Genomic DNA, 14,240 nt, shown 5'->3' on the forward strand with positions numbered 1-14,240 from the left:
TATATATTATTAAATATGACCGAAAAAGTAAGATTAATAATTCTAACACGAATTTTCTCAATCTTTCGTACATTTCTTTTCACTGTTGGAGGTAAATCAAAAATCAATTCTCCAAAATTCATTTTTATTTCTAGTCTGATGCGACACGAGCGCGTTTCGTAAAACTTATTACATTTTCAAAGACTTTAGTTTACAAATACACAACTGAATAGAACTTACGCATCTCCGCACCTTATGTAAAGCCCGTCTGCATCCTCTAAAAGCACTGGCTTTTTCTGGTAAAGGTGTTGGGGTACCTATCTTACGGATGTTATACATAAGCACTGTTCGGTCCCTGATAGACTACGCAGCACCCGTTTTGTCTTACACAGGCCAAGGCAGAATTCAAAAAATAGAGCTGATACAGAACGAGGCTATGAGGATTATTCTTGGATGTCAAAGAAATGCAATGATTGAAATAATGAGAATGGAATTAAATTTACAGAGTGTGTGTGATAGAGTCCGTGACATTAACACTAGAGTAGCTATTCGTTTCATGCGGAGGAAAGGAGGGGATAAGCTGTTTGAGAGCGTTCAGACCTGCTTGAGTGACGTACACACTTCCAGGATACTGAGGGAGACACGCTACACGAGGGGATTAGCTCATGACCTCAGGGAATACGATGTACTTGACTGCTGTAAACCCTCTCGACAGGGTAATATGTCTGCTCCCTGGAAAGTACAGAAAATAGACGTCGAAATTGTACCCCTCAATGTGAAAAAGATTCATCATGAACCGGGATAATTACGGTGTATGTATGGAAGCATGATATCCCGGTTACCAAGAGGCAACAGTTTACATGTATATTGCGACGGGTCGGTGGCGGAGGATGGCAGGGCAGGGTGTGGTGTCCTAATAAGGGAATATACGGAGTTTGGGACTGTGGACAGGAAAATTGAACTCCGGCTTAGTAATTATACATCATCCACACAAGCTGAACTGCAGGCCATTCTGGCGTGTTTGGAGGAAGTACGTCATGACGACAAAAATATTTTTGTATTTGTCGATAGCCGAGGAGCACTGGAGTCCTTAAACAGTCGAAACCCAGTCTTCATGTCTATAGTTGAGGATTGTAAGAGAAGAATAGCTGAGATACAGCTGAAAGGTCATAGTGTGAAATTCATGTGGATTCCATCTCATGTTGGAATAGTGCTCAACGAGGTGGCGGATGACTTGGCCAAACGTGCCACATCAAAACCACAAATTGACATTGAATGTGAATTCACAATGAGACAAATAAGAAGCAAAATCAGAAATATTCAGGCACAGGCAGGAGTGGAGAGGAGAGGGATAATGTATGAGAGAAGTCTAACCATGCAACACTACATGTATGTGAGTCAAAACACCCTTTTCACTTATGGTAAAAGGAGAAATGCTTGGAGTGACTCTGTGTACATGCGGCTCAGGCTTGGGTACAAATATTACTGGGAATATGGGATAGGCGTTCATGATAATGACACGAAGTGTAAACTATGTGGTATGTTAAGGTCTCACACCCTTGCCCATTATGTTCTTGATTGTCCGTTGATTAATGTATATAGAAACACTGAGATAAGGACTGTTCCTGAGCAAATAGCCTGGATGTGTCACAAAGGAAAGGTTGATGATATTCTTGAGAGATATAAGAATTTTGCACCAAGACTGTAATATTTTGTTGAATTATCCGTATAACTAGGTCATAAAAGTATTTGTGTACGTCTGATACCATACCACTTGTGAAGGAGGAAATGTACATGTTTATCTCTCAGAATGTTTGGTAACAGGTTTATTGTTTGTGATGTGTGTCTATGTATGTACTAACACGTTGTACTGAACGGGGTGAGAATAGCTTGAGCTACCTCATCCCTTTGTGTGTATTTTACCTCAATAAACTTATTTCAATTTCAATTTCATCTCCGATTTTATATCTACATTTTAGTGAGGTGGATGGGGTGAGGTGGCATTAATAGGGTATTAATTTCATCAACACAAGACAGAACAAGAGGTGGCATTAATAGGGTATTAATTTCATCAACACAAGACAGAACACGAAACAATGGGTATTGAATAGAAGTGTTTGTAGAAAGCCTATTGGTCCATATTTCTTGATGCTTCTATATTGGAGCGGAGTCTTGAGGTGGGTAGAATATAGTTGTGCATTAATTGGCTGTTGATTGCTGGTGTTGACTTCTTGATGTGTAGTGCCTCGCAAACGTCAAGCCGCCTGCTATCGCTGTATCTATCGATGATTTCTGTGTTGTTTACTAGGATTTCTCTGGCGATGGTTTGGTTGTGGGAAGAGATTATATGTTCCTTAATGGAGCCCTGTTGCTTGTGCATCGTTAAACGCCTAGAAAGAGATGTTATTGTCTTGCCTATATACTGGGTTTTTTGGAGCTTACAGTCCCCAAGAGGGCATTTGAAGGCATAGACGACGTTGGTCTCTTTTAAAGTGTTCTGCTTTGTGTCTGGAGAGTTTCTCATGAGTAGGCTGGCCGTTTTTCTGGTTTTATAGTAAATCGTCAGTTGTATCCTCTGATTTTTGTCTGTAGGGATAACGTTTTTATTAACAATATCTTTCAGGACCCTTTCCTCCGTTTTATGAGCTGTGGAAAAGAAGTTCCTGTAAAATAGTCTAATAGGGGGTATAGGTGTTGTGTTAGTTGTCTCTTCAGAGGTTGTATGGCGTTTCACTTTCCTTCTTATGATGTCTTCGACGAAACCATTAGAGAAGTCGTTGTTGACTAGGACCTGCCTTACCCTACAGAGTTCTTCGTCGACTTGCTTCCATTCTGAGCTGTGGCTGAGAGCACGGTCGACATAGGCGTTAACAACACTCCTCTTGTACCTGTCTGGGCAGTCGCTGTTGGCATTTAGGCACATTCCTATGCTCGTTTCCTTAGTGTAGACTGCAGTGTGGAAACCTCCGCTCTTTTCCATAACTGTTACATCTAGAAAGGGCAGCTTCCCATCCTTTTCCATCTCGTAAGTGAAACGCAGCACGGAACTCTGCTCAAATGCCTCCTTCAGCTCCTGCAGATGTCTGACATCAGGTACCTGTATAAAAATGTCGTCAACATACCTGCAGTATATGGCCGGTTTCAAGTTCATGTCGACTAAGACTTTTTGCTCGATGGTACCCATGTAGAAGTTTGCAAACAGGACACCTAGGGGAGAACCCATGGCGACCCCATCTACTTGCTTATACATGTGCCCATCCGGGCTCAAGAAGGGTGCCTCTTTAGTACAAGCTTGGAGTAGTTTCCTTAGAATATTTTCTGGTATGTCAAGAGGAGTACAGGCCGAATCACGATACACTCTGTCGGCTATCATCCCGATTGTCTCGTCCACAGGTACGTTGGTAAACAGTGATTCGACGTCCAACGAGACTCTTATCCCTGTGTCGTTCGACTCCCGTCCTCAGCTTGTATGTTAACACTGGCTTCCTATCTCTCCGGGACTGCCGTGATCGCTACTATCTTCGCTATCTTGCACGGTCCTTGCAACATCCTTCCTTTCGCCTCTGTCGTGCCCCTCTTTTTTTTTTTACTTTTACCCCTCTTGCAGTTCCTATTCCTCTTCACCATCTCCCTCTTTCTGTCTCGGTTATCTCGCTCTTTCTGTTCGTATTTCTAATATTTTTCCTCGTGTTCCTTGTTTGCTCCCATGGAGAGTCCCCCTTCCACAGTTTTGTACATCCTTGACCTGCATCACTTAAGCTTTTACCCCTCCTATGGTTCTAAAACGCCTTTTCCTTGAGCACTTTTCTTCTCACTCCCGCTCCGTTTCTGTCTTCACTGATGGGTCTAAGTCTGCGGACGGTGTTGGCTACTCTGTTGTTTTTCCTGATTGCACTTATGTGTCACTTACCTCTAGAGACTAGCATCTTCACAGCGGAGCTTTATGCTATTCTCTATTCTCTTCGTCTCCTGTTTTCTCCTCGTCAATTTTCCTTTGTAGTTGTTGTTGACTCTCGTGGTGCCCTCATGACTCTTGGGTCCTTTAATCTGGTTCATCCAGTGGTTGTCGAGATCCAGCATTGGCTGTTTCTTGTTAACAGTAAATTTAAGTCGGTTGAGTTTTGTTGGGTTCCCAGCCATATTGGTGTGTCTTTAAATGAGCGTGCAGATGTTGCTGCCAGGGAAGCTGTCCGCTCTTGTCCCATCTCTCGTAAAGGTATTCCGTATTCCGATTTTTACCCGGTTATCCATTCCTCCATCCTTGCCCATTGGCAGGCTTGTTGGTCGTCTGTTACTGGTAACAAATTACGTGCTCTTAAAAGTTGTGTGTCCTCGTGGCCATCCTCCTACCACCGCAACCGGCGATTGGAAACGGCTCTGGCGAGGTTGCGTATAGGCCCATACTTGCTTAACTCATGGTCGCTTGATTTAGCGCCACCCTGCTCTTTATTGTCCTCATTGCATTGTCCCTCATACGGTTGTGTATATCCTTGTTGAATGTCCTGACTTCTGGGACGAGCGTGTGTCTTGTTTTCCAACCGTCCCCCGCGGTCGTTTGTCTCTTGATAGTATTCATGGTGATTCGGATACTTTTGATATCGTTTGCCTTATGCGTTTCTGTTCTCGTATTGGCATCCTTGGTAATATTTAGCGCCCTCTGATTATCCCGCAGATTTGATGGTGCTACATAGCCTTCCCAGTTTGGTGCCGCCTTTTGATAATTACTTACTTGTAAAAGTGAGAATCAGGATACAGTAAGGAGAGAGAGAGAAGGTAAAGGAGTACAGAACACACGAGGGGGGAGTGTGAACCCAACCACAGGTAGCACCAGAGAAGGAAGCATCATGGCCGCTCGAGCTCAAAAGGCACTACGGGCTCACCATAGCCCGTGCTACTTGGAACTTTGTTCCAGGTAGCGAATCTTTAACAACAACAACAACAACGCTCGAGCTCATTTAAATATGCTGCCGGGACGGATACTCAGCTGATCGTACAGCAGACATCATCCCAAGTTTACTCAGACATTCATTACTAGTTACTTTAATAGTTCTAAGAATAGCTGATAACTAATTCAATATTATATTTAATAATCAACAAGCTCAGAGTCCGAATAATCTGTAACAAGATTCATCTTACGTCTGGCAAGGAAGACGGACTACTGCATAACTAGGCTTTAAGGGGTCATGCATATAAATGTTATTGTTAATTACCTATCTTACATCATCCAATCCTATGAATTAAAGTATAGTAATTATTTAGAGCTCAAATTGACCTCTGGTTTCCAACTAGGAACCCAGGTCGTAACAGATGACGTGGAAGGTGAGTGGAAGAGGCAGTTCCACTGCTATGCAGGGGATTTACATGACAAAATATATACAGTATATATAATTTGATTAAATATGCCAGCATTCCTGGCGTTGTTGATCTTATAGTATAAAGTTTCTACCCATGTGTTTTCTTACTCTCGGGTAGCATACAGGTAACACACAGGTACCATTTATATTTATATTGTCTCGATGTAATCATATAATATTTTTTGAAGTAGGATGACAGGCAAAGTTTATTACAGATAGCTTGATCTGAAAGCATGGGTTTTCCCGGGCACCGCCGGCTAGCGCAACTAATAGGGACAATATTAATGTTGCATATTTTCCATGCTTCCTGCAGACATAATGATAGGCAAGGCTCACCCTCTGGTCACTGTCATCAGTAACCTGAAGATGAATGGAAGATACTATGAAGAAGTTACCCTGGCCGTCAGCTTGAAGGAGCGCTGCTTAAACCTCGGTTGCTTCTACCAATATTATGGTGAGTGGAAGAGTTATATTACCGCACTATCCTCTCTCTCTCGCAACGTTTTCCACACTATCCTCTCTCTCTCTCACAACGTTTACCACACTATCCTCTCTCTCTCTCTCTCACAACGTTTACCACACTATCCTCTCTCTCTCTCTCTCACAACGTTTACCACACTATCCTCTCTCTCTCTCTCACAACGTTTACCACACTATCCTCTCTCTCTCTCTCACAACGTTTACCACACTATCCTCTCTCTCTCTCTCTCACAACGTTTACCACACTATCCTCTCTCTCTCTCTCACAACGTTTACCACACTATCCTCTCTCTCTCTCTCACAACGTTTGCCACACTATCCTCTCTCTCTCTCTCTCTCTCTCACAACGTTTACCACACTATCCTCTCTCTCTCTCTCACAACGTTTACCACACTATCCTCTCTCTCTCTCACAATGTTTACCACACTATCCTCTCTCTCTCTCACAACGTATACCGCACTATCCTCTCTCTCTCGCAACGTTTACCACACTATCCTCTCTCTCTCTCACAACGTTTACCACACTATCCTCTCTCTCTCTCTCTCACAACGTTTACCACACTATCCTCTCTCTCTCTCTCACAACGTTTACCACACTATCCTCTCTCTCTCTCTCACAACGTTTACCACACTATCCTCTCTCTCTCTCTCTCACAACGTTTACCACACTATCCTCTCTCTCTCTCTCTCACAACGTTTACCACACTATCCTCTCTCTCTCTCACAATGTTTACCACACTATCCTCTCTCTCACAACGTTTACCGCACTATCCTCTCTCTCTCGCAACGTTTACCACACTATCCTCTCTCTCTCTCACAACGTTTACCACACTATCCTCTCTCTCTCTCTCACAACGTTTGCCACACTATCCTCTCTCTCTCTCTCTCACAACGTTTACCACACTATCCTCTCTCTCTCTCTCACAACGTTTACCACACTATCCTCTCTCTCTCTCACAATGTTTACCACACTATCCTCTCTCTCTCTCACAACGTTTACCACACTATCCTCTCTCTCTCTCTCTCTCTCTCTCTCTCTCTCTCTCTCAGATCATTTACCACACTCTGACAACATCTGTGGACCAGCCCAACATTGTTTAGGACTGATCTAGTTATCTTCCTCATATCCCGTTGTCCCGGGACTCAATAATTTAAGAGTGGGGTTCATTGCTTGTGCAGTCCTCCTCACACTGTGTTCGTGTTGTGTGTGGAGGTTAATGATTATCTTGGTGAACGGTGTTGGTGCGTGTAGCCCCCTTCATCCCCACCATGGTACCCCCCTCTCTCGTAGCCCCCTTCATCCCCACCATGGTACCCCCCTCTCTCGTAGCCCCCTTCATCCCCACCATGGTACCCCCTCTCTCGTAGCCCCCTTCATCCCCACCATGGTACCCCCCTCTCTCGTAGCCCCCTTCATCCCCACCATGGTACCCCCCTCTCTCGTAGCCCCCTTCATCCCCACCATGGTACCCCCCTCTCTCGTAGCCCCCTTCATCCCCACCATGGTACCCCCCTCTCTCGTAGCCCCCTTCATCCCCACCATGGTACCCCCCTCTCTCGTAGCCCCCTTCATCCCCACCATGGTACCCCCCTCTCTCGTAGCCCCCTTCATCCCCACCATGGTACCCCCCTCTCTCGTAGCCCCCTTCATCCCCACCATGGTACCCCCCTCTCTCGTAGCCCCCTTCATCCCCACCATGGTACCCCCCTCTCTCGTAGCCCCCTTCATCCCCACCATGGTACCCCCCTCTCTCGTAGCCCCCTTCATCCCCACCATGGTACCCCCCTCTCTCGTAGCCCCCTTCATCCCCACCATGGTACCCCCTCTCTCGTAGCCCCCTTCATCCCCTCCATGGTACCCCCTCTCTCGTAGCCCCCTTCATCCCCTCCATGGTACCCCCTCTCTCGTAGCCTCCTTCATCCCCACCATGGTACCCCCTCTCTTGTAGCCCCCTTCATCCCCTCCATGGTACCCCCTCTCTCGTAGCCCCCTTCATCCCCTCCATGGTACCCCCTCTCTCGTAGCCCCCTTCATCCCCTCCATGGTACCCCCTCTCTCTAATGTATCGTGACTGCTGTCCTCAGAGTTGACAAAGAAACCAGAAGAAGATAAGGAGAGAGAAGAGGAGAGAGAAGTCTGGAGAAGAAAACATATGGATTGTGTCGTCCTATACGAGAAGACCCGTGGGAAAATATCAGAAGAACACGCCAAGACGAAAATGACAAAGGGCAAGAAATACTTTCCTTTCAAAAAGGTTAAGGAGATCCTCGAACTAAATTTTAAATATAATATTTCCGAAAACAACATAAAAGAGAAGCCATATTTTTTGGGTGAGACCAAAGTTAGAATCAAATTGAGTGATGGTCGTAGCAAATTTTATCTGATGAAAGCAGCAAGGGAATTTGAGAGTTATTACGGAGTGTCAGAGTTCATCTCAGGAAACACTAAGAAAGTCTTCAAAGAGCTGTTCCAACTAAAGAAAGATAACAAAGAAAAGCACCAACCGAATAAAGCAAACAAAGCTGAAATAAAACAATTATATACATGTAATGGGATAATAAAGGTGCTGATGAAGGGCGAGCAACACATGCACGACGTCACTACACAGGACCAACTTGAAACATTTATACTCAAATACAAACTCACAAGTCCCAATACGTTACAGTGACACTGTCACACTCACCAGTACCTGACACTGTCACACTCACCAGTACCTGACACTGTCACACTCACCAGTACCTGACACTGTCACACTCACCAGTACCTGACACTGTCACACTCACCAGTACCTGACACTGTCTCACACTCACCAGTACCTGACACTGTCACACTCCCCAGTACCTGACACTGTCACACTCACCAGTACCTGACACTGTCACACTCACCAGTACCTGACACTGTCACACTCACCAATACCTGACACTGTCACACTCACCAGTACCTGACACTGTCACACTCACCAGTACCTGACACTGTCACACTCACCAGTACCTGACACTGTCTCACACTCACCAGTACCTGACACTGTCTCACACTCACCAGTACCTGACACTGTCTCACACTCACCAGTACCTGACACTGTCACACTCACCAGTACCTGACACTGTCACACTCCCCAGTACCTGACACTGTCACACTCCCCAGTACCTGACACTGTCACACTCCCCAGTACCTGACACTGTCACACTCACCAGTACCTGACACTGTCACACTCACCAGTACCTGACACTGTCACACTCACCAGTACCTGACACTGTCACACTCACCAGTACCTGACACTGTCACACTCACCAGTACCTGACACTGTCACACTCACCAGTACCTGACACTGTCACACTCACCAGTACCTGACACTGTCTGTCACACTCACCAGTACCTGACACTGTCTGTCACACTCACCAGTACCTGACACTGTCTGTCACACTCACCAGTACCTGACACTGTCTGTCACACTCACCAGTACCTGACACTGTCTGTCACACTCACCAGTACCTGACACTGTCTGTCACACTCACCAGTACCTGACTCTGTCTGTCACACTCACCAGTACCTGACACTGTCTGTCACACTCACCAGTACCTGACACTGTCTGTCACACTCACCAGTACCTGACACTGTCTGTCACACTCACCAGTACCTGACACTGTCTGGCACACTCACCAGTACCTGACACTGTCTGGCACACTCACCAGTACCTGACACTGTCTGTCACACTCACCAGTACCTGACACTGTCTGTCACACTCACCAGTACCTGACACTGTCTGTCACACTCACCAGTACCTGACACTGTCTGTCACACTCACCAGTACCTGACACTGTCTGTCACACTCACCAGTACCTGACACTGTCTGTCACACTCACCAGTACCTGACACTGTCTGTCACACTCACCAGTACCTGACACTGTCTGTCACACTCACCAGTACCTGACACTGTCTGTCACACTCACCAGTACCTGACACTGTCTGTCACACTCACCAGTACCTGACACTGTCTGTCACACTCACCAGTACCTGACACTGTCTGTCACACTCACCAGTACCTGACACTGTCTGTCACACTCACCAGTACCTGACACTGTCTGTCACACTCACCAGTACCTGACACTGTCTGTCACACTCACCAGTACCTGACACTGTCTGTCACACTCACCAGTACCTGACACTGTCTGTCACACTCACCAGTACCTGACACTGTCTGTCACACTCACCAGTACCTGACACTGTCTGTCACACTCACCAGTACCTGACACTGTCTGTCACACTCACCAGAGTGGTAGGGATGACGATCCACACACGAATTTTTTTTTTTTTAAATTCGCGTGTGGATCGTCAGGAGTTTCAGGTAAATTTGAGCCGTCACTGATGTGGAATTAAGGAATTCTTATGAGAAAAGTAATTTCCGAGACTTCAGAAGTTTGTTAAAAGTTCTTATGATGAAAATAAGTTCATACAAGTTTGTTAAGAGTTCTTATGGGAGAAATTCAAATATCGTGTTTAGACTGTCAGGGTTTTCAGGCGAATTTGGCTAGTCACAGATTTGGAATTAAGGAATTCGTATGAGAAAAATAATTTCCGAGATTTTAGACGTGTTAAAAGTTCTTATGATGAAAATAATGTCATGGAAGTGTGAGGAGATGGTTCACCAGCTCACTTACAATAGTGCTCTTATGCCTGTGGGAGACAGTACACTTGTTAAGTGCACTTGTTAAGTGGGCGGACTTAAGTTTGGTAACCAGCAACCGAAACATCTAGTGTTTGGGCTCATGTGAGAGCCCCAGTTATCAACAGTCCAGAAATGTTACCCTGGCCGGGGTAGCACGTCTGTGGACAGTGCTAGAGCTGATAGTATCATCTTATTGTATTGTATGACTTGGAGTGAGACTCCACTTTGCGCGAGAACAGCTAGGCCGCAGGCGTGGGTGAGCTGTGGGCCTCCCGCGCTCACTGGCCACTTGTGTCGTCGTCATGGAAACAGCCGCCATCTTAGTAAACATCTTGAGCCGCCATGTTGGTCGGCCATCTTCGAGTTGCCCTAGGGGCTATGCTACACCGTCGCTGATTGGATGAGAGGGGTCGGCCTCTGTATGCCTTCCTCTCATTGGTTATTTCGAGGAGGACTCGGGAATCGTCGGTGTGAGTGTCATTCTGAACCCAGCTGCCACTCTGTCAAGACGCTCTCTGTACTCAATTCGGCCAAATCGAGTATAGGGCGTTGTGGTGGCTGAACTACTCAACTGCTTCACTTCGTGCTTCACCAACGACAGCGGTCGTCACAGAATCCGGCCGAAGTCGTCGCTTGGAGGGGAGAAAGACATTGTGTACAGTGGGTAGAGGTACAGTGATCTGGGATTGTGGGGTAATGTGCATACGAGCAGTAATAGACTCGTAGATCCCATACCAGTGATGATTAGACTTGCTAGTGCTCTGTAGCAGTCGATGGGAACGGGGAAATTCGTGTCGGGCAGATTTCCCATGTTTGTGTGAGACGCTATCGTTGTGCGCGTCACCTGGGTACGAACGCTTCACTTCACCGGTGGGTCGAGGGTGCGAACCGAGCCGTGTTGTGAGTGGGAGGGGTTCGAGTGCACGCCAATTGTACGTAAAATACCACGTGTGGTACTACCGCCGCCTACGCCACCTACTACTGCCGTGAGTGAGCCAGCCACCCATAGCGGGGTGCCTGATGTATGGGAATGGTGTGTAAGCCGGCAGTATGAATGAGTAAGTACCTGTGTGTGTATTTCTGGTGATCAGTTAGTCTCTAAAAGCTTGAATTCGAGGTCAAGTGTTCCGTCACATTGTCACGTAGCACCTGTGAGGTAGAAGTGAAGTGTGGACGAGGAGATAATCACCCTTTATTGTCATCTTGTCAGTCCAGAGGGACTTACGTCTGGTGTACACAGACGTACAGTGTGTGTGGGTACACACGAGAACAGAGTTTACATAGATTAACCAAGGACTTAGAGGATGTCCATGTAATAATTATAATATTCCATTGTGGTAATTGATAATTTTTGATCGTCCGTGGGACGGAGTGATATCATTTCCATGTGTAGTCTTGCAGGTGTGGCATTCCAACACTGAGTATGTGTGTAACGTCAGTGATTCCTGGCAATGATGATTGTGGAGTGTACCACAGTGTGGTCTAAATTTTTAGTATTGTTCCCAGGGCCGTGACAAGTGTGATTTATATATATATATGTATTTTGGTTGCAGTATTAACGTAATTTTGGTAGAATTTGGTGAGTGACGAGGCTGTCTGGAGAGACCGCCATCGCTCTGTCGAGTAACTTAACTCTCGAGAGTGTTTATCGGCATGCGTGATCGATAAATCACTCGCCCATGTGATTTAAGGAGTGCGAGATCTCCCTAGGGTTCCCAATAACGTTTGATAGCTGTAGGCTACATGTGTCAGCAGTAATTATATATATATATATATATATATATATATATATTATATATATATATATATATATATATATATATATATATATATATATATATAATTGTAGTGTCACGGGGCCCAGTGTTATTGTGTTATATACTGTGTGGTGATTGCAATATTTTGACCTATGTTCTAGGGGTTATTGAGAGCACTGGGGTCATTTGCAACAGTAAGTGTGTGCAGTATTCTAATACTTGGAAATTAGAGTACTTGCCGTGTGTTATTGCAAAGGGGTTGTTATTTGATGGTGATTGTTGCTAGTGTTGAGCACCACTGTATGTGATTGCAGTTCAGTAAAGTCATTGTGGGGCAGTGTTCTAGAGGGTTCATGTCCTGTATGTTATTTTACTAGGTTCTGCAGTATTGTCATTGCAACCGGATTGTAACGTAAATCACTGTGATTTGTTAGTGTGATTTGTCATTGTCGTGGGTGAACTCGGCTGTAGACGAGTACTTGGGTACACATTTATTCACCTGGTTATCTGGTAGGACATCGAAATCCAGTATTCAGTGAGGTGATTGCGAGGCAATTAATGTAACGCAACCAAGGGAACGCCCATTGCTTTAAGAGAATTTGTTCTTTGACAATTTGAGTAACGTAGAATACGTTTGGGTTAATTTACTTTCCTGCAAGCAGCTACGGTAGTCTCGAGGAGCCTAGCCATCAGCCAGATAAGAATTAGAGTATTGTCTGTCGTAATTAACGGTCAGTGGGCCGGGTAATTGACGTGTTTCAGGAAGTCAAAGTAATTAACCTCGATCCTTGTTTGATCGACTCACACGAAGGCTACATTGTTCCATTAACGTAACGTCGTTATTTATCTGCCCGGAAGTACCGGCACTTGATTGGCTCGTGGGAGGAGTAACGTCATTTTAGGATGACGTAAACGTGGGGCTAATTACTGTTATTATCCACCTGAATTGGTATGGAAGGCTCAGACGGAATTCATACCTTAATGTAAATTGCTGAGCCAGTGTGAAAGGTTGTGTATTTTAATTGTTTAATTATTGATCTTGAGGATAGTAATTAATTACTCTAAAGGTAATCACGAGTGATTACCGTTCTCTTAGCACTTTGGACATTGTAAATCAGAGTTTACCATCGCTGAGTGATTAGTAACCGATTAATGTAAATTAACGTAACTAGTAAAGAGATTAATTAATCAGCTGTCTGGTAGTACAGGGATTAATGGGATTTTCTCACTGAATGCTCGACGGGTAGAGTTTTGTGTAATTTCCGCGTTACTAGTGACAGTTGTAATAAGTGTTATTAATTTAACGTAAATGTTATTGTGTTATTAACGTAAATCAATTGTTATACTTACTAATATGATACAAAACATACTAATATGTTTATTGTTTGTGATGTGTGTCTATGTATGTATTAACACGTTGTACTGAACGGGGTGAGAATAGCTTGAGCTACCTCATCCCTTTGTATGTATTTTACCTCAATAAACTTATTTCAATTCAATTTCAATTGTTATTGATTGTTGATCGTCCCTGGGACGGAGTGTTAACGTAAGGATTAATTTGAGGAAGGGTTGCTGGAGTTGCCAGTGAACCCCATTAGTTATTGTTGTCATTGAAAGACTACTGATTTGATTGCATTGCAACCGCCATTGCAGGTGTAGACTGCACTGAAGCGTAGAACAGTTAGGAGGTTACTGGAGACGTGTTTCAGAACCTACTGTGTCATTTGTTGTAATTGTGATTATAGATCTGTTAGTTCTTGTTTCTTGTTGATTCCTCTGTGTTCACGCTTATGTTCGAGTTAGTTCATTATGCAGTCCGAGGGGCTGGTGTCTAGCTGTCATTGATAGTGTCACAGGAAGGATTTAGAGTAACGTCATTGACATTTCTTTTTGTTTTGTTGTAGTAGATAGTACTTTATTGATTAAACTAAGTTGTTATGGTTAACACTGTCTTTTCGTTACACCCCACACATTATTATTGTTATGCAAATGTTCTTCACACTC

At 44.8% G+C, this 14,240-nt stretch overlaps 1 protein-coding gene across 2 annotated transcripts in view; it reads left to right on the forward strand.

Annotated features, from left to right (window-relative positions):
- Positions 1-10,551, forward strand: part of LOC138351616 (uncharacterized) — a 75,989-nt gene extending 65,438 nt beyond the window's left edge. Inside the window, exons 6-7 of one of the 2 annotated variants that reach the window (XM_069303597.1) lie at positions 5,647-5,787; positions 7,898-10,551. In XM_069303597.1, the coding sequence (XP_069159698.1) occupies positions 5,647-5,787; positions 7,898-8,481 (725 nt within the window). In that variant the 3' untranslated portion in view covers positions 8,482-10,551. The remainder of the gene's footprint in view (positions 1-5,646; positions 5,788-7,897) is intronic. The other variant, XM_069303596.1, reaches the window with a different exon arrangement.
- The last annotated feature ends 3,689 nt before the right edge of the window (positions 10,552-14,240 follow it).

The sequence above is a fragment of the Procambarus clarkii genome, chromosome 50 (genome assembly GCF_040958095.1).
Source record: "Procambarus clarkii isolate CNS0578487 chromosome 50, FALCON_Pclarkii_2.0, whole genome shotgun sequence".
Classification (NCBI taxonomy): Eukaryota; Metazoa; Arthropoda; class Malacostraca; order Decapoda; family Cambaridae; genus Procambarus; species Procambarus clarkii.